The sequence below is a fragment of the Numenius arquata genome, chromosome Z (assembly GCF_964106895.1).
Source record: "Numenius arquata chromosome Z, bNumArq3.hap1.1, whole genome shotgun sequence".
In the NCBI taxonomy this organism is placed as follows: domain Eukaryota; kingdom Metazoa; phylum Chordata; class Aves; order Charadriiformes; family Scolopacidae; genus Numenius; species Numenius arquata.
In genome coordinates, this window is record NC_133616.1 from 63,486,578 (window position 1) to 63,506,000 (window position 19,423).

The following is a 19,423-nucleotide window of genomic DNA, read 5'->3' on the forward strand; positions in this document are numbered from 1 at the left end:
AAGTTTTTCATCCTTTGTTATCCCCTGTGAATAGCATGTAAGAACAAAATGTGTAGAAGTGTTCTTGTCAGTTTAATATCAGTTTTTTTGGCAGTTTTGGTTTCAGAGACCTGGAGAGTCTTCAAGGATGGCATATTAGCAGAATTAGGGGGTTTGTCTTTTATTTTTTATTTTCTTTAAAGTCAGAGGAAATAGATTATGATCATATTTAATAACAGACTCATTCTACTCTTGTGATTAAATTTTCCTTAGTTCTTTTTGAGCTAACTTATATCTATCTATCTAGTGTGCATATGTACGTATATGGATATGTATGAGGGGGAATGAATCATGAACAGGAGGTTATGTCTGTGTTTGTGTATTCTTTAACAGGGATGAATGCTTTTAAATTCTAGCCATACCAGGATTAAGAAGTACTTCACTGCTACTTAATAGCCAGGAAAATGTTCAACCTCAGGACTTGCTATATGGCTGGCCATTTAAGCGAGAAAAAGAGTTGGTTGATTGGCTTTTTCCTTTTTTAAAAAAAGTTTTGGGTTCGTGTATTAAAGTACATGAAAGTTAAAGGATTTTGTAATAGAGATTGACATCATTGCTGATTTGAGACATAGCTGATTTTTTTAATCTTAAGTGAAAGATGGATGGGTGGATTAAAGTAGCTTGAAGGGTGATGAAATCAGTGACCAGAAGTTTGTTTAATGTAATAATTGGAAGATGCAAAGAAAAATAGCATAGTTGGGGGCAAGTTAGGAATGCATTCTGTGATTTCATTCTTTACAGATGTAATCGGGGAAGAATTATGGTAAGTCTGCAAAAAAGATGGTTGTAGTCATTCCAAAGCAGGACAAGAGCTGCAGTAATAATTCTAACTGTACAGATGGATAGAAAAGACCACATCTTGAGAGTTCAGAAACTCTTGGAAAAATTGTTTATGTAAGTTACATATAAATTGTACCTAAATGTAACCTAGTGTGGGCTTTGAGCAATCAGTGAAGCAAATTTTGGTCTATTTGCAGTGTCCCATCAGGTAGAAATACAGTTACAAATTACAACAAAGTAGATAATCTGAGGTAACTACTTGAGGTAATCTGCAGAAGTTTGACATAGAAGTGAGAAAACCAAGGCTTTCTATAGCTTTTATGGAAAGGTGTTGGAGAGAGGTAAATGCTTCCTTATAAGCTGAAGTGTTCTCTAATACAATGTTTTTTTGTGGTTTCACTTCTAAGGGTCTTTCCTCTTTGACCATTGAACCATTCTAATGTTTAGAGTAATATTGTGACTTGAAAGGAAAATTCTGCATCTAAGAGACGAAGGTACTGAATAGATCTGTAAAGCAGAATCATTTTTCTGAAAGGCAAAAGAGTTCCAAGTGCTCCTTATAGGCAAAATAAATTTAAAGTGAAGTTCTGGAAGCAGTATGAACTGAAAATATATTTACTATACAGCTTCATTTTAATGTTATTTCTTTTGCTTTAGGGTTATTACCTTATTTATAAATAATGGACTTCCCTATTTAACAAAAAAAAAAATTGAGGTGGATCGTGGGGAGGGAAATCTAACATGTATTTTGAAGACTAAAATTTTTTGTGTTCTCTACTTCATACTGACAGTTGGGTCAGTGTTTTGTGGCTAAGTCGAATTTTTTAGAAAAAGAAAACTTTTCAGACAGGGTTTATTCACTAGATGAATGTGCATCTGATGGCATTTTAACTACAATATACTTGTTTTCATCTCAAGTTAAGCTATAATAGAACAAAGTAGGAGGAATGCATAGATGTATGAATTTGCACTAAGCAACATTAAAATCACAGTCATTAAGTTTAAGTGCACTAGGAATAAAAAAGGAATTAAAACTTTTTTGATTGATTTTTGATTTTGTGTGTAGCTTCTGAGCAGTTATCTTAACTGTGAGAGCAAAATCTCATACTATTCCTCAGATATTGACAATATGAAAATTGAGTTGTTATATGTACAGAGTGCCTTTCAATTTAGTTTGACACATGCTGTTTGCAGTTTTTACATAATTGTCACCTATGTGGTGCATAAAGAGAAAGAGATCAAGCTGAATCCAAATGTATTTTTCATGTTAAAAGTTAATAGCAATCCACCATCTGAAAACCCAAGTGGAGAATGATTTTAAAATTTGTTGTTGTACCTAGTTTAAATTTGAACATGTGCTTACTGACAGTTTGGCTAAATGTAGAGTTAACTTATTTTCCCTTTTTAATTTTTTTTTTTACATGCTTAGAAGTTAGTTTTACAATTGTTTCAAGAACATGCTATTTTCCTTTGCTTTGCTTTTTATAAAATAACCTACATCTTCTTGGTTTCTTTAAACACATGAGAAACCTTGATTAAGATCAAATAAAGCTTGAAAAAGAATCCGGCGCTTACCAGAATTACAGAAACAGAACTGTAAAGTTTTAGGATAATGACATAGGAAAAAGAGTAAACACATGGTTTCCCAGAATTTCTACAGGGATCATTGTTAGTCAGATATTCATAATGACTGGCAATTGTAGTTTGTTTTGGTTTTGTGTTGTTTTTTTTTTAAATACATTTAAAAATAAATTTTTAAATAAATTAGATAAAATTCAAATAAAATTTAAATAAATTTAAATAAATAATTAAATAAATTTATTCTTCTTCTCATGAAGCGAGAACCTAATAGTAATATTATAGTGCTAGGCTTTTGAATAAGAAGTAGGAGAGAAGGGTTCTGCATCCTGTTCAGTCTAAGGGTCTTTGAAGCCAGTGTTCTCACCATTCAGGTGAAAGTATAGTGAGCAGGTGCATGAACTGTCTAAGTCTTTAGGAGAATTAGTTTGCTTAAAGTACAAGTAGCAGAATAGATATTATATAGAGTGTACAGATTAATGTATTTCTTTAAGATAATTCTATTTGTTTAATAAGTTGCTTTTTGAAATGGGAATTGTATGCCTCCTTTAAGGCAGGCTATCGTTGCTGTATTAATATCAGATCTGTATACATCACACATTTGTGAAAATGGTATGTTACTTTGTACTGTCATATTTTTATTTTAAAGCTCTGTTTTCCATCACTGAAGCCTTGCAAGAAGCTTACAAGGTGTAAAACTAGTTGAAGATGAAGTGCAGCAGTGATTTTTAACTGTTTGAAGCTAGAAACAGGCCAAAAAGTACATAAGGTTTAAAGAAACTTGCGGAACTAGGCATGAGGAAAGATGTAAAAACATCAGTTTATTCTTTAGGTTAAATGTATGTTATTGCTTTTGTTTTTGTTGATTTTTTGTTTTGGTTGTTGTGTGTTTTTGTTTTTTTTTTTAACCTATATAAATATTTGATTCTTCTTTGCAATTCCAGAGCAGCTGAAATCCTCTACTCCCTGGCTTTGGTACAGTCCAGTAAATCTGAGAAGATGAGTGTATTTCCTTCAGTGGATAACTATAAATTGCTGACAGAAGCTAGGAGGAACCTTGGACTCTTTCAGCATCATGACGCTATTACAGGAACGGCTAAAGATTGGGTAGTTGTGGATTATGGCACTAGGTAACTTATTATGAATATATAAATTTAAATCTTAATTTCCCTTTTTTAAAACAGAAGTATTTATTTCAGAGATATTTACTTCAGATTTATTTCAGAGATTTGCTAGAGCTAGCAACATACTCAGTACTGAAAGTGTAGTGATGCTCTACAAGAGAAGTGGATTTGATTAGCTATGCTCTTTTATGAAATTTTTTTTAATCCTCTAAAGTAAGAATTTGATGTCCAAACAAAATTTCTGAGGCTTCAAAAGAAGCTAGGTAGACAAGATACTGAGAATTCTTTAACAATAGGGGTACTATTTTCTGTAGTAGCTATTGTATAGGAGAACATTTTGCATCTGCCTGTGCTAAGCAATGATCATGAGACGTGCTAATTTAGGCATGTATTCTTTGGAAAATTCCACACCCTCTGTAACTTACCTTTCTTCCATGTGGGAAATCCTTTTCACGTTGCCAATCTTCTACTTAATTTGTCTGTTGTTGTATATTGATGTTTGTCATGGTTTAACCACAGTCAGCAGCTAGGACCCCTCAGCCGCTTGCATGCAGTTCTCCCTTTTCCTCCCCAAGAAGGGTAGGGAGAAGAGGGAGAAAAAAAAAAAGAAGGGAAAGGAAAGGGAAAAATCTCATGGGTTGAAATAAAGACAGTTTAGTAGAGCAATAACAGAAAAAGGAAAACAATAATAATAATAATGGTAAAAGAATATACCAGATAGAGTGACTTGTGTTGTATTACTTTCACCACCTGGTGAATTGGTTGCCCAGCTCATCCTGAGTAGTGATTGCAGATTCCTGCCCCACGGCCAACCCATGTTTATATATCGAGGATGATGTCTATGGTATGGAATATTCCGTTGGCTGTTCCATTGTTCTGTCTATATTCCTTCTCAGCTTCTGTGGGAAGCTGAAGAAAGCTTGGAATAGTATAAAAATCACCTAGCAAGAACTTAATCAATTTGCATCATTGACATTCCTTTCATACCAAATCTGAAAACACAGCAACCACTAGAAAGGGAATTAACTCTATCCCAGCTGAAATCAGGACACTTATATCTGGTGTGTAGTTACTTTCTCAGTATTGACAAATTATTTTGCTAGTTAGTTTGTGGAATTTTATATGTGTATGCCTGTGTATGCAGATATATGCCTTAATTATGCATTTGTTCAGAAAATTGGAATTTTAGGTACTAGTAAATTTGATTAATTGAGGTAGATCATGGTAGATGGTTGGTGGCAGAGCGTGTCCATTAAATAAGTTGTTGTTTTAAATGCTTCTCAAATACTCTTTCTTGGTTTAAATACTGCACTCATGACAAGTATTTTTAAATTCAATAAATCTGTTATTTTTTTATCTATTAAAACATAGGTATAATCAAGGTGTAGACATGTGCAGTAACTTGGTTATGAGAGTGGAATACAGACTTTTTTCCCCTTTACAAATAAAATTACACAGCTCTGTATTTAAGAATTTGTAAATCTTGTGTCAGTTGAAACAATGGAAATAATGGTAATAATTAAATTTTTCGTTTCTGATTGTTTTTCTAATACTGCTTAAAGGCAATCTTGACTTTGTGACCAGCATTTCAAGTTGTCTCCACTATAGATAATGGAAATCAAATGTATAAAACACAAACTTTCCTAAGATTAGTGTTTTGAGAAAGTGCTTGGTATTTTGAGCGTATATATTTTGTAGCATAACAGCAGGGTGAAGATGGTACCTTAGTTTCAGTATACAAGGTAGGAATATAATGAAACTCAGAATATGTCTGCATTTTGCAGTCTGGTCACTCATGCAACTAGCTGTTCTTAATTTCATGCTATATTGATATTAAAAATTACATAAATTACATTTATTTTTCTGTAACTCATAGTTTTGACTTCTTAGGTTCTTTTGTTCTTAGTTCTTAGTTCTTTTGAGTTTTTAGATTTCTATTATCACATTGAATAAAAACAACTGAAAACTAACTAAGACTTTAAATTTAACAGGCTTTTCCATTCAATGATGAACTTGAAGAAAGTGATAATTGACTCTGCTCATATTCTTATACTAAAGGATAAAGGTGCATATAATTATGACACATCAACTCCATTCCTGAAGATGGTAAGCTGTCTTTCTGATTTCTTCCAAAAATAAAATGCGAACAATGCATTTTCAATACAATTTAAGTGGCCTACAAAAAGTCAGAATGAAATTTGCTGCTAATACCTGCTCAAAATCTGCACCTTATCATTGTTCATATTAATTGAAGATACTGGAAAGTAAAAAGTGAATACTTCAGCAGTTAATGCTGAAAAATCTGCACATATCTAAAGTAAATGGGCGTATTTTGTTCCACTTTGTGAATCACATAGGAGAGCCAGGTGTTCTGATTTTCTTGTGGGCATAAATTTGTTTTTGACTTCAGTGACATGCATATGATAAGTGAATATAAAACAGCATGCAGTCCTGTAATTTGACTTTGCCTTATTACTTAACAAATGTAGGAATAGGAAAATTTCCATCCTGAGATAAGCCTAAGCTGAATTTACAAGACCTAGTGCTTTTTTCCTTAGCTGAAATTATTTGAAACAGGAATCTGTCGATGATAGCAACACGTCCCCACATGTCATTTTGAGACCCATTTTACAGCAAAGAGTACCTTGAAGAAACACACTTGCTGATATTGTTTCCTTTAGCTTCTTCACTTTCTGAACCAAAACTTTCTGCTGTCATAGCTAGCTAGTCTTAGGAATTCTACCTGAGTCCATAAACCTGGACTACAGAGGAAATGAGATGCTCTAATTTCTTTGTGCATAAACATAGCAAGATTAAAACAATTTTTATTATATGATTACCTCACACTTCTAATGTAACTAACATGACGTATATCCTGCTGTCTTAGATGTGCCAGATGTATCATACTTCGAGTTACTCTTCCAGTCTTATATATAAAAAAAATGAATTATTAAAACAGTTCTTAATACTTTTTATTACTTTGATTCTAATACCTATGTACATGCGGTACATGTGTGCCTGTGGGTGTGTGCTATGTGACTGTGTGCCACAAATACGTGCAAATACGTACAAATACGTTTTTCTCCTGGTTGGAAAGGGTAACAAAAAGAATGTGCACCTTCATAATCTAAGAATCTTTTGAAGTCGATGATGGAAGGAAGTTTTCGCTTCTGCTTTGAATTACACTGGAGGATGTTGTGATTTTACATCTTGCTAAACTTCTCATTGTTCTTTATGAGTCTAGATTAATACTACTGGATTGTAGAAGTACTAATTGCTGTTTAAACTGTGTATTACCTAAAAGCATACCAGATCAAACCCACTATTATTAGTACTGTGAAAGCAGAAATGAAAAAGAAAGTTCTTATTTCAATGAATTCATTATATCTACATAAAACAGAAAAAAACCCTCGGTGATTACAGAAGTAGGTTATGATTTATCTGTATGTTCTACAGTAACTGCAGCGTGTCATAAACCTAATATTTCCACAGTACTTTGGTTACCACAAAGAAATGTTTTTAATGTGGGGTTTGTAGAGTGCTAATGGGAGAACTGAAGGATATTTACAAAAAATCTTTTGCAAACCTCGAGCAAGTAGAAAGTTCAGAGGCACTTGTTCTGTAATATTGTCATGGTATTTTGGTGGCCGATGGAAGCTAACATCAAGAATTGCTCAGAGATGGGCATTCAGAATGAATGCTGAGAGAACTGAGAAAGACAGTAGCTGTTTTCGATCTTATAGTCTTCATTTGTCTTTGAGGGGTGAAGAAGGGAAAAAACCGCATGGTCAAAGGAACAGACCAAGAGACTGTAGCAGCATTCCAGTAGGTAGTAGGTACAACCAAGGGAAAATTGACCTTAAAGCTAGAAAAAAAGGAAGTTGGAAATGAGACAGGATGGAAGGATTCCAGAATGACACTGCTTGTACTGTTTCTGTTATTCTTAATTATTAGCTACATGCAAAAGCATCATGGTTTTCGCAGCTGATAATACTTCTTACGTTGTGTGTAAGTTTCACAGACTCTACATTAGTAAACAAACGAAAACTAGATCTCTTGGAAAACAGTACACTGAAAAATAGAAGAAACTTAAGAGATGCCTGAATGATCCAACCAATAGGATGAGATCCAACCTATAAAAGTAAAGCTATGCAATCACTGCATAATTTCTGTCTTTCTAAGCGGCAATAGTTGGATTTGAGGATGTTCTGGAGTGCTGTGAGGAGCTGGGAGCTTTGTACTTCAGTTATGAAGTCTATAGTTGTCACCATTATATGAACCAGTAGGACCGTAAGAGTTCATCAACAGGTTGGCTGTTCTCTTAATTAAGGACTAACGCAATAGTGACAGCAACGGCTTGTCACTACTTTTTCTCACTGGAAGTGAGCCTTCAATCATATTGTATTTAAGAAAAGAGAGAAACTAGGGAAAAATAATAATTCATCAATATTCTAAAAAAATTCTTCAAGTAGTTTATATAACATAAAAATCATAAACACACACCCGAAATTGTTTTTGAAAATTTTTTTATGTACAATACAAAGTAACAATGAGGTTTGTCAGAAGACTGAACTCTAAATCCTTGTGATAAATATACAGGAGTGTAAGGTTTCAGAGAGTAAATTTCTAGGAAGAGAAAGTTAGTAAGAGTATATGACAGTTACATGCAAAACTTAAAGGAAGTTGGTAAGTATGATGTATGCAAAAAATGAAAACATGGGGGTAACTATTTGGTAATGGTCTAATAAGTGACATTTAGTGAAAGCAAAGGTTTCTCAATGAATTGGTCAAAGTGAGCCTTTTTCTTTTGTCAGTCTGAAGTACTTAGTTTATAAACTTTTGTGGTTCATTGTCCTGTGCAAGGTATAAAACAAGCTCCTGTTTATGGTATGGCCAGCATGTTTTGTACTTCGTAATGTTCACATAATAGACAAAGCTCATATAATATATGTTTAAGTGTATTCAAAACAAATTCAAAGATGTTCTCTTGTAGGATGATGTTCAGTCTTCCCAAGATTCTTTGCCACGTAAGACAGTTATAAAGCTGACATCGCAACCAAGGTAAATAATTTATATATTACTTAGCATCTGAGATTCTTTTAGCAATGTGTGTGTTTTCAGTACCTAGTAGGTTTTTATGCCATTTCATCTTTCACTCAAAATAAAGGTAAAATTAAAAAAAAAAATAAAATAAAAAAGGTAATCTGGCATGTTATGCTAATACTATTATGTCTAGTTGAAAGAGGGCACAGCACTTTAAAACCAAAGAAGTTTTTCAAATACCACTAATTCAGCTGCAGCAAGTAAAGTATTCTATTTACTATGTGCTTTCAGAGCTTTGTAATCCTTAACATTTATGCTCGAGAGCAGCAGTAGAAAACTCTAATTAAATGTAATTACAGCTGGCTCAATTAACACTGTGACCAAAACCTTAGTCTTTATAAGGCCTAAAAATAACAATACCTAAATACTGGATTATCTTTAAAATTCAAGTGAAGATAAACTAGGACTCTGTTTTGTCTTGACTCCAACTTCCCATTGTATTAAGAGGGCTTAGTTCTTTATGTACTTCCAGAGTATTCAGTTGAAACTGTCATTCTGCTCTCTCCATAAACATTCCATATCCAACCTGAAATAACTTAATCATTAAAAGTTGACTAATCCAAACCAAGTGAATAAGACATATGGATATGAGAGCTGCTATGAGTGTAAATCAAGTAACACAAGGTTTTTGCTTACAGAAGAGAAAATTTAAGATTCATTTAAAAAGTAGTGAATGCTATTTTTGCTGATATTAGTATTTAATTTCTTTAGTTCTACCAAGTGGCAAGGTAATAAAACTTGCTTGCCTAATTCATGGAGGTGTCAGACTACTCAGCAAACTGTTAAAAAATTTTAATCAGATTCTTTGAAAAAATGAGTGAAATTTGGTCTTTGTGAGATTTTTGGGGAAGCTGTCTTTTGTCCTCTAAAGTTAAATGTATATAATGTGCGTGTATATGTAGTTTTCTATACATATATAGAAATGTATATTTCTATATATTAAAATAGAAGCGTTGTTTCTAGACCAGTCATGTGGACATACATACTATTTTTCCTAAGATAGGAGTTTTATTGTCTTACTGGATAGTTGGCCTATTCTCACTAGATAGGTGCCAATAGATTATCTTAAGCTTGTCCAAAATGGTCAAGAACTTAGGTGTCTAGGTATTTATTTAACTAAAATCTTTCAACGTTTTCAAAATATCCCCTCAGATATCCTCACTGAGGGTGGATTATGTATATTGTGCATAAACACTTGGCTGGAGGCAAGTTATAACGTAGACTTTCTTTGGCATTTGAGGATAGCTTTAATGCTTTTGCTTTCCTTGCCTGGTTAGCCGTTAACATTTTCCCCATGCCCCTTCCATCCCCTGATAAACCTTTTGTTTGCATCTGCTGTTCCACTTATCTCTCTGCATAATGTGCTAAGTAAGTTTTTCCCTTTTTGGTGTTCATGCATTTCAGACATTTACTTTTTTTTTTTCCTCTTTGTTGTACATTAAGTATATACTTATGTCAAGATTTTTTATTTTAAAATTAATAATGTCCTAGCAGCCTTTTGCTGCCGTTCTCTAAACTTTTCTTAACTTACTAAGAAGATACCATTGGTAGATAATTGTTAATTTTAAATTGTCTGGTATTGTGAAGATACCGTACAGTCATACGAGATGCATTTCATGTTCCAAAGACTGTGTAATCAGAATTATGAGAAGACTAAAGAAGAAAAAAATGTGACAGAAAAGGGGAGGAGGCAGATTACAAGAGAGTATTAATATTGCTGTCTGAAAACCTGTGGTTTTTGTAATGACTTCCTGTTTGGAAACACTTTCAAAGCAAGGCTTAAGTGCACACAATGTCAGATTTCCTTTGTTCTTAAAGTTTTCATTCAAGTGTCTGTATGTTCAATTATTTTCTCTTATAAAAATGAGCCTAGTCTTTCTAGGCTTTTATCTCTGGTTGTAGTCTGAATCTCCACTAACATTATCATTGTTAAAACTGGTATATAAGCTGAGACAGTAACTTTTGCTTAAATCTAGTATATGAATATTATGACTCTGCATCTGAGCTTTCTAGGTAACCAGTAGAGATGTCAAATGTTAATTTCAGTAGAATCTTAAACTCAACTGGATAAATTTATCACTAAGGATTACTATGCTTAAACTTCAGAGTTTGAACCTTCCAAGCCAGAAACTGGATTTTCATTTCGAATTTTGAGGCACCAGCAGATAGAAAATAGTGATTATCTTCAAAACTCTATTACTTGGTTATCCTCTATTCATAATGGTCTTTATTATTCCCGTCTGGAGCATGAAATCTCTGGATTTCTTTCTGTTACTGTGTTCTAATATACCATTGTGTGGGATAGAAATTAAGTCAATGTAACTGGCAAAGTGTTACTTTTCTTTAATTGCCTGAATATTTAGGTTTTTGTAATTTTGCATTTCCATGTCAAGATTTTTAGAAATAAGTATTGTAAATTGATTATTCTTATAAAAATTTGGTTCATATCACCTATAAAGTTAGAGGAGCACTGCTGATGGGAAGCTTATAAGATAATGTGGTTTTTTTCCATATGATTAATTACTCAATCATTTTCCTATTTTTTTTCTATTTTAGTGAGTTGATACTGAATTTCAAATCTAACCTGCTTTTCAACAAGATACTATTTCATAATATGCTTTTGCTTCTCTCAAACAGCCTTCCTTTTCAGTGTTTTTTAGTAGTGTTCTCTTAACTGCTTGTGAAAGTTGTAGTCAGTAGTGAAACTAATTGGACAGACTGTACAGGAGAGCTAGTACGACTTGATTACACAGAAAAAAAAGAGCAAAAAAACTTTCAGTAGTCATTGTTCTAGTATGAAGTAGCTCCAGACCGTTCTGTAGTTGAGAAGTATCTTTCAAACTGCTTCTAAGTTGGTACCAATTCTAATATATTTGGTGGTGTTCCTCCCCCCGCCCTCTTACCCCATGCATCAGTTCTCTGTAGTGCTCTGTTGCCATCTTTTTATGAATCCGTAGTTTCATAAAAAAGTAATGTGTTAATTTCAATGAAATAGGTATGTAGAGTATTTTAAATCCTGTTGTGACTGTGCAACCTTAGAAAAACTAAGTGGTCTTATGATCAGGCTTTTGAGCACTGAAGTTATGGCGTATTTAATTATAATAACCCCCTTTTAAGTGATAATCGGAGTTGCATGCTGTTTAAAAAATTGTTACTTCCAGCTGAAAAACAAAGCTTTCACAAGGTAATATCCAACTAGATATGGAACTACTTTTGTCTTGTTCTGAAATTAACAATTATTACAATGAGTCTCGGAAACAAAGCCCATGAGTGTGCTGCATCATACTTCTGTGAGAGCCCTGTCCTTTGAAATAATCATTGTTTCTTGGGAATAGTCTGGCAGAAGTCGTACTTCCCAAACGGCAAAAGACTTGCACTCACTGGACTTGGAGGGGGGTGTGGGTTTGAACCTCATGCCATCCAGTTTAAGCTGTTGGCTGTTGATTAAGGTTATGTCAACAATGTGATTGGCAGGTTTTCTTAGCTGTTTCTATCTACAGTGTTTCCTGGAGACAGCATTGCAGAGGGCTGTGATACATGACAAAATAACTCAACTGGCTGTCTGTACCATCTTGGATTTCATCGTAGCGTAGTCTGGCACAACATGATGAACCTAGGAGTGAACGGGACACATTTCCTCCTCCCTCACCCCTGCCTTTTTTTTTATCCACTTCTGAACCTTCATGTACCTGGCTGGGAAGTTTCAGTCCTGAACTCCATTGCGCTCTGCAAACATGGTGTAAGGCATCCCATATGAACTGAAGATACTATGATGTTGCAAAATTTTTAAAAATAACTTATTTAGGATTATTTTTAGTGCTAAACCAACAATACTTTTAATTTGCCCACGGGTTACTTTTGTCAGCTAATTGTAGAGGAATGTTATTATATCCTTCTTACCAGACTAGTTTAATAATTTAGCAGATACATTTCCACTGGTTGAAGTACTCAGGTTGCCTAGGGGATTAATTCTGAGTAGGATACACTGTAATCAATGATTTCTTCAAAGATCTATCAAAGGACCAAGCAGTTTAGTGACATCCACCTTATAAAAGAAAGTTTCATTTTTCCAAAGAGAGGATACAAAACAATCTGGGCTGCTATCCTTACTTCAGTATCTATGAGCAAGTTTGGCATAAGGTTGTAATTAACAGAGTTTTGGCAGAAGTTGGGTTCTTCATGTTAGGTCCAAAACTTGTCATCTTTTTGGAGAAAGAAAATTCTTATTTACCCTTACGATTTTGCAAGATGGTTACCTTTTCAAAAATTCACTTGGCACACGCACCCACTGCGTTCTCAACACAGCACTACAATGTAGAAATTAAAGCTATATTATTAAGTTTAATGTGTGGTAAAGAATAAGGTACAAAGGTCAAAAATTCTTGGCAGAGCAGTATGTATGTTAGTGTATTTGGTTAGAAGACGACAACAAGGATAACTTGCCTGAGAAGGAAACTGTTGGTGTGCTATGCCAAAAGGGAAAGCTGTCCTGATGACATGAAGAAATTGATTAAAGCTTCACACCAAAGGAACTGTATTTTTGAGTTCAGAAGGTGACTGGATTGGGGTTATGTTCTAATATTCTCATTTGGCAACTTTAACTTTGGTGCTGGGTTTTTTTTAAATTCTTTTTCACCTGTGTTGTCCATGTTGGGACAATCAATCTAAACAGTTGTCCAATGTAGTTACAAGATGCTCTGACAGCATTTGACATTTCAATAATATACATATTTCATTGCCTTTTTTGCTTGTATGAGTTCTGAGGCATGTGTATATCTAGTTACATACTGAAACAGTTTTTAAAAAAGAGTTGAAACAAGGGTATTTTCAGTTGTCAATGAGGGGGAAAAACATTTAAAGAAAACAAGAAAGAATACAGTAACAATTAAAATAAGGCCAAAAATATTTGTGGCAGTTCATACGTTGTTAATAAGCACACTTGTTTCCCAGGGGGAAAAGTAAAACCAACCAAAAAGCAAAACCAAGCCAACAGTTATAGCTTTTCATTGGATGAAATAGTGATAACAATACACACAGCCTTGTTATGTTTTTGTTAAAGTGAAACCTCTGTATTAGTAGCTTTAAGGGAGGTGGACAGGTTGAACACTCATTCAGTCGAGCTTAAGACTCTTCTGTTAAGAAACAACACTTAATTAAGCACTTTTACTCTCATCACTGTAGTGCAAGTAGTTAAAAAAATTAGACAACCCTTTGAAATTATATGTGAAGAGCTGCCACTTTGAGTTTCCAATACCCTGGTTGCTTAGGCTGAATACAGCCTAATGATTTTTTAAAAATTAAAGTGTTAATATCAGTGTTCAGCTGACTGATCAATTTACTAGATTTTAGATGACCAGTAACTGCCATGAACATGTTCTGTTTGTAGTAAACTCAAGGCCATTTTCATTAAATGGAAAGGGTATTTAAAAAAACACTCTCCCTCTTGATTTTAATGATGGAGAAGCTGTTGCAAAGGCAAAGAAAAGCTTGTCTGACACAACTTAACTCAAGCGTCCGAATCCTGAAATGTCAGTTAATGTGAACCTGAAATAAATATTTCAGTAAAAGTCATTCTGGCAAAAGTGGTGACTTCAAAACGAACAAAACCAAAACGAGGATACATTCATTCTATTTTATAGGTGGACGTTAACACTGGATTGTGTGAACACAATCAGCAAATTATGCTTTGACAATGTCTAATGGGAGAGCAAGTGAGGGGGGTGAAAGAGTTTATACCACCTTCTTCTCTTAAATCCTCCTCTCTTCTGTAAGATTACAGCAATTTTTCAGAGATTTCAATTTTTATTGTATGAGTTTTCTACTTCTTGTGTTAATTACACTGCATGCAGGCTTATCTCGGAACTGACTCCCTGCACTGGCAGTTGACTTCATTAAAAGTGTATCTGGAAACTCTGGAAATAAGCTAAAGGATGAATGTCTGTTTTGATGTAAGGAATAACTCTTAAAAAATGAGTTACAGTTCAGTTTTAAAGTTATTATAAATTTTCATTATTAAGAAGACTAAAGCAGATTTGATTTGCAATTAATTGGACTCCAAATCTTTCTGTGGAATTAATCTTTATTTTTCAAAATTCAGTTTTGAATATCATGCTTCTGAATTCAAGCTGTTCTAAAATTTCTTAAATTTGAGACTTCTAATAATTACTCTTTCAGTGTATAAAAATTCTTACAAATCAAACTTTTTTTCAGTTTTTGGTCTGTCTTATTGTTGGTAAACCAATGATGGTCTGTTCTAAATATTTTTGTTTACTGATTGTCTCTGAAATTACAGTTGCAAAATTAAACCAATAAATAAGTTGATACAGTTTGTAGCATTTGTAGAATCTTTGCAGTTTCTCAAAATAGCACAAATTTAGGATTTTTGGTTCAATGCACAGTTTTTGTTGGTGTTTGTAGTACCAGTGTAATCATACTGTGAAGGTGTTTGATGCTTCAGTTGCTATAAAAAGTTAAAACATTAAAATGAAAAACTCCACAATTAGGTGCTACAAGAATTTTCTGGGTTCCTCTGAAAACACTGTTTGTAATGGAAGTGTCATATGAAATGGAGAAAGAAAAGATTAACTAAAGGTAGTCTGGGGGGAGGAAAAAAACGGGGGTTTGTTTTTCAAAAACCAAAAAGTGATCATTATGAAGGAATATGCTAGTAAAGAACTGAATATAACTGAAAGATCTGGATTGTATGCATGTATTTGTTGAAGCAGGTTTGGGAAGTAGAAGATACACATTTTCAGTATATTTGTGTATTATTTCTTTTTTTTTTTTTCCAGGCACTGGCCCCTTCAGCCTTTTAACTGGAGTTGCTTTGAGGCAATACTGTAGTTAGGCCAAGGCTCTCAAGGCACAGACTGAAGTGATATGGCATACTTAAAGTCTTTCTGCTCTTCTGAACCAGATTTTTTTTCCCTTCTAAATGCAGATTTATAAAGCCTGCACTACAAGAGGAACAAGGAAAGGATTTTAGTGAAGGTACTTCCTGATCCTGAAAAAGTCAGGGGGCTTCAAGCCCATCTTGGACTTCAGAACACCTCACAACTTTGTGGTAAAAGAAAAATTTAAAATAGTGCCTTTGGACTTAATCCTTTTATCCTTAATTGGAGAGTAGTTATGTGCTCCAGATTAGGATATGTGTGCCACTACAATCCATCCAAATCATAGGAAGTATGTGTATCTGGCATATGTAGTAGGTACATAACATTTTAAAAGTCTTGTCTTAGGTTAATGTTGGTTTTTTTGTGTTCTCAAAATTTATAGTTCTTGCTGTGCTGTTGTCTGTGTTTATCGTGAATGCTGTTTTCTTGAGGGTGTTCCATGGTTTGTTCTTGAGAAAGCCATGCAAAGGTCTTGTTTCCTGTGAGAGTAGAGGGATGGAATATGTGCCTATTGTCTGCCCAATCCTCTGCCTTTTTGCATGAGTAATGGCTACTATAAAGATATATCTGTAGAGTTATAAAAAAAGAATTGATAGGAATATGTGTGAGTTCTCTTACCTTTATCAACGAATCTAAAGTTTGACTTTGAGTTTGTCATTAGGAAGGGCATTCCTGGAGTGATTCAGAATTCTGAAATGTCAAGCTAAGATAATGGAACTTTTTTTTTGAGCACACTATCTTTGCTTTTAATTATTTTGTGTGTTAATTGGAACTGTCAACCATTACTTCTTTTAGAAAAAAATGTGCAATTTTAACATTATGCCTCTGTTTCTAAACTATGCACTTAACTTCCTCTTCAAATGCTGTTACAATCATAGCATAATTCTCTTTTGTGTTGGTTGAAGCGCTATTCTTACGAATTTGGCGATTTATTGATACTACCTCTGTTTTTTATTTCTTGATGTCGCCAGTTTGATTTTATAATGAAAAGCTGGTCGGTGAATAATAGATTCTGTTTCCACTGTGTTTTTTCTACCTTATGAAAGCAACACAAATTTATATTGTGTGCTTGTAACTTGAAGTTGAGATTCGATTGCTACTAATTCTATTAATGCAGGATTTTTTTCATAAAGCAGAAAAGATGTTCTAGTTAGGAAGAGCCAAAAATCTTAATATTTGTCCATATATGTTAATATTTTATTATATACAGTCAAGACTAATATTCTAATCTAATAAACAGTTTAATTGGATTGTAAGAATTGCTGCTTAAATGTAAATTTTTTTTTGTTTGTTTTGTTATATCTGTAACAATATTAATAATCCCAAATTAGGATTCTTAAATTTACAAGAAGCTTAGCTGGATGTGATGCAGAGGAGAATATTAACATTTATCTTACCCAGTTAAATGAGCTGAAAAGTCTCCCTAGACTTTATCCAGTCAATGAAAAGCCCTTTGGGAAGGTGTCTCCTTTTGGGGAGAACTTGCTTTTCTCTGACTACATAGAGGAGAACTGCTTGCTTAACTTGAATTGTTATTAAACCACCCATATTCTCACTGCCCCAAATTTCATGTTTACATCTCACGGTATATCTGAGACTGCAGCTTTGTAAGCATAAGGTTTTTCTCACAAAGGACTTTTCTATTTAATTTAGTGTCTAGGATTGTATAGTTATGAACAGTAGCAGTTTCAGCATCTATTTTATCTCAGAGGAGGTGTACATTAAAGGTGTAGCAATTATTGAAACTAAATGTAATATAAGGAGGTGTGTTGATGCAGTTTAAAGCACACTTTCACTGTAGTTTCGTTTGGTACTTTGAGCTTAATTTGTTACAGCTTTTTCTGAAAGTTCACTCTCATAATGTGCAGATGAAATTTTTAAAAAAAGGCTACTAGACCAAACAGGAATATTGAAGCAGATCCAATCCCCTTTCTTTAAAACTATAAAGCCAAACATTAGACTTGGTGTCATGTTTTAATTCCACACTTTAATTTCTAGTCAGTTTGTTGTAAACGTATTTTTGCTAATGCGACCTTCACTCAGGTAATAGAATTGCTAGTTGCCTAGGTATTACTCAAACAGTCATTGCTAAATGTTGGATATCACATATTATTCAGCTTACATCCTTGGGTATCCATCTGAACAGGGTGGAGTTGTGGTTTTTTTTTTTTTTTTGTGTGTGTGCTAAGTGAGGCCAAAAGCAAGCAAGAAATTCTTTAGGTCATAAAATAACAAATTGTTTTCTATTTATATCAATTGTGCTGATAGAGTAGAATGTAAATAGATTATAAAATTTGAAGTCATACTGGAAACAATCACTGTAGAGGATTAAAACTTAAAATTATCTTAAACTGCAGCCAATGTTTCATAGTCAAAGAGTGAAATGAAGCAGACAAGTGGAAGTATTACACACAAAATGGAAAAATAATGTGGGGACTAACCTAACAGGCATGAGGGAAGCAGAAAAGACAAGACATAACAAAAGATTAGACTGAGAGAGTTCCTTGTATGGTGTCAGAAGCAGTTTTGCTTTTGGATTATGTAAATGGAGGTTCTGTGTAAAATACAGCTGAAATAGTGTGCTATACTCAAAATGATGAAGGCTTCATCAAAAATACAGTCTATAGTTTTAGAAAACATGCTTCGAGAGATGAGACTTTGAGCAGGCTTGAGCTGGAGAACAGTATAAACTGTTTTGGACATTTTCAAGAATAGTGATTGAAGCATTTGTCGAAGCTTGTCTTACTGAATTCTCTGTTTGGATAAGAGATCAAACTACAGCAACCTTCTACTCCACTAGGTTTTTATTAAGGTACAGATTTGCCTTTTGTCTCTTGAATTTAGTCTTGAGAGTTGTAGCAAGCTAGCATATTTTGCAGTACCAAGCGTAGCCTAAGGCTATAGGCTAGTCTGTTTTGTATATACTGTCTTTTATTTGACCAACTGGAATAAATGAGAAAAGTGGACTGATTTAAGGCATACAAGACCTTCCAGTGAACTGAAATGTTACCTGCTGTTTGTATGAGAACTACTTGCTCTAATGAGAGAACAGCTCTGCTTGCAGCTGCTCTCCCTAATGCACAGGCACAGCATTTTATGTTCAGTCTGTCATATAGGCAAAAATAATTTCCTTTTTTTCCCTCTGACAAGCATTATTTTGGCACTTGGCAGATCTGTTATAAAAAGCAAAATGTTTCTGTATCACTTCTGATGAAAGAACTGTCTGAGTGCTGGGTATTTTAACTGTTTTACACATTAAATGTTTTCAGAGTAATATATTTATTTTTTTTTTTTTACTGTGGGTAGGTAGCTTTCTGATGAGATGAGAATTGTTGAGTAGATTAATAACTAATGTTGCTACATTAGTAGCAACAGATCAGTTCTCTATAGGAATGCAAAGGTCAAGATGTTTTCTAATAATGGAAAATTCTGGATTTTCCCTCTACCTGCCCCCACTTCCCCCATATGTAGCATATATACTACATATATGTGTATGTATCCAGTTATATTTATAAAAGAAATATCCTAAATCACTAACACTGTATTTCTGTAAATTAGTCGGTATGGCTTGACATAGAAGGGTATTTTCCCATCTGGAAGAAAAACAAACTGTGATGCAGAATTATTCCATCTTACGGATATTACTGTTTTTGCTTCCTTCCTGAATATGAACTTAGGAAGAAAATTAATTTTGCTTTATTGGACAATTATCCATGCATCTCTTTTCAAAAATACATTAAAAAATTCCTCAGGGGTTTATGGACTTTTAACTCAAAATTCACAGCCAATTGGTTTCCACATTCTTTATTTTCTTATTTCGTGGTAGGGTTTGCCACTATTAAAAGAAAGTTGTGAGCCACATGTCTTCGATACACAGGGGCTTGGAGTTCAGTGTGTTGAATAATA

The 19,423-nt window shown here is 33.8% G+C and overlaps 1 protein-coding gene across 1 annotated transcript in view; it reads left to right on the plus strand.

Moving 5' to 3' along the window:
* Positions 1-19,423, plus strand: part of MAN2A1 (mannosidase alpha class 2A member 1) — a 123,994-nt gene that overhangs the window by 54,393 nt on the left and 50,178 nt on the right. The window contains exons 10-12 of the mRNA XM_074166030.1: positions 3,342-3,527; positions 5,513-5,627; positions 8,515-8,582. Of these exons, the coding sequence (XP_074022131.1) occupies positions 3,342-3,527; positions 5,513-5,627; positions 8,515-8,582 (369 nt within the window). The remainder of the gene's footprint in view (positions 1-3,341; positions 3,528-5,512; positions 5,628-8,514; positions 8,583-19,423) is intronic.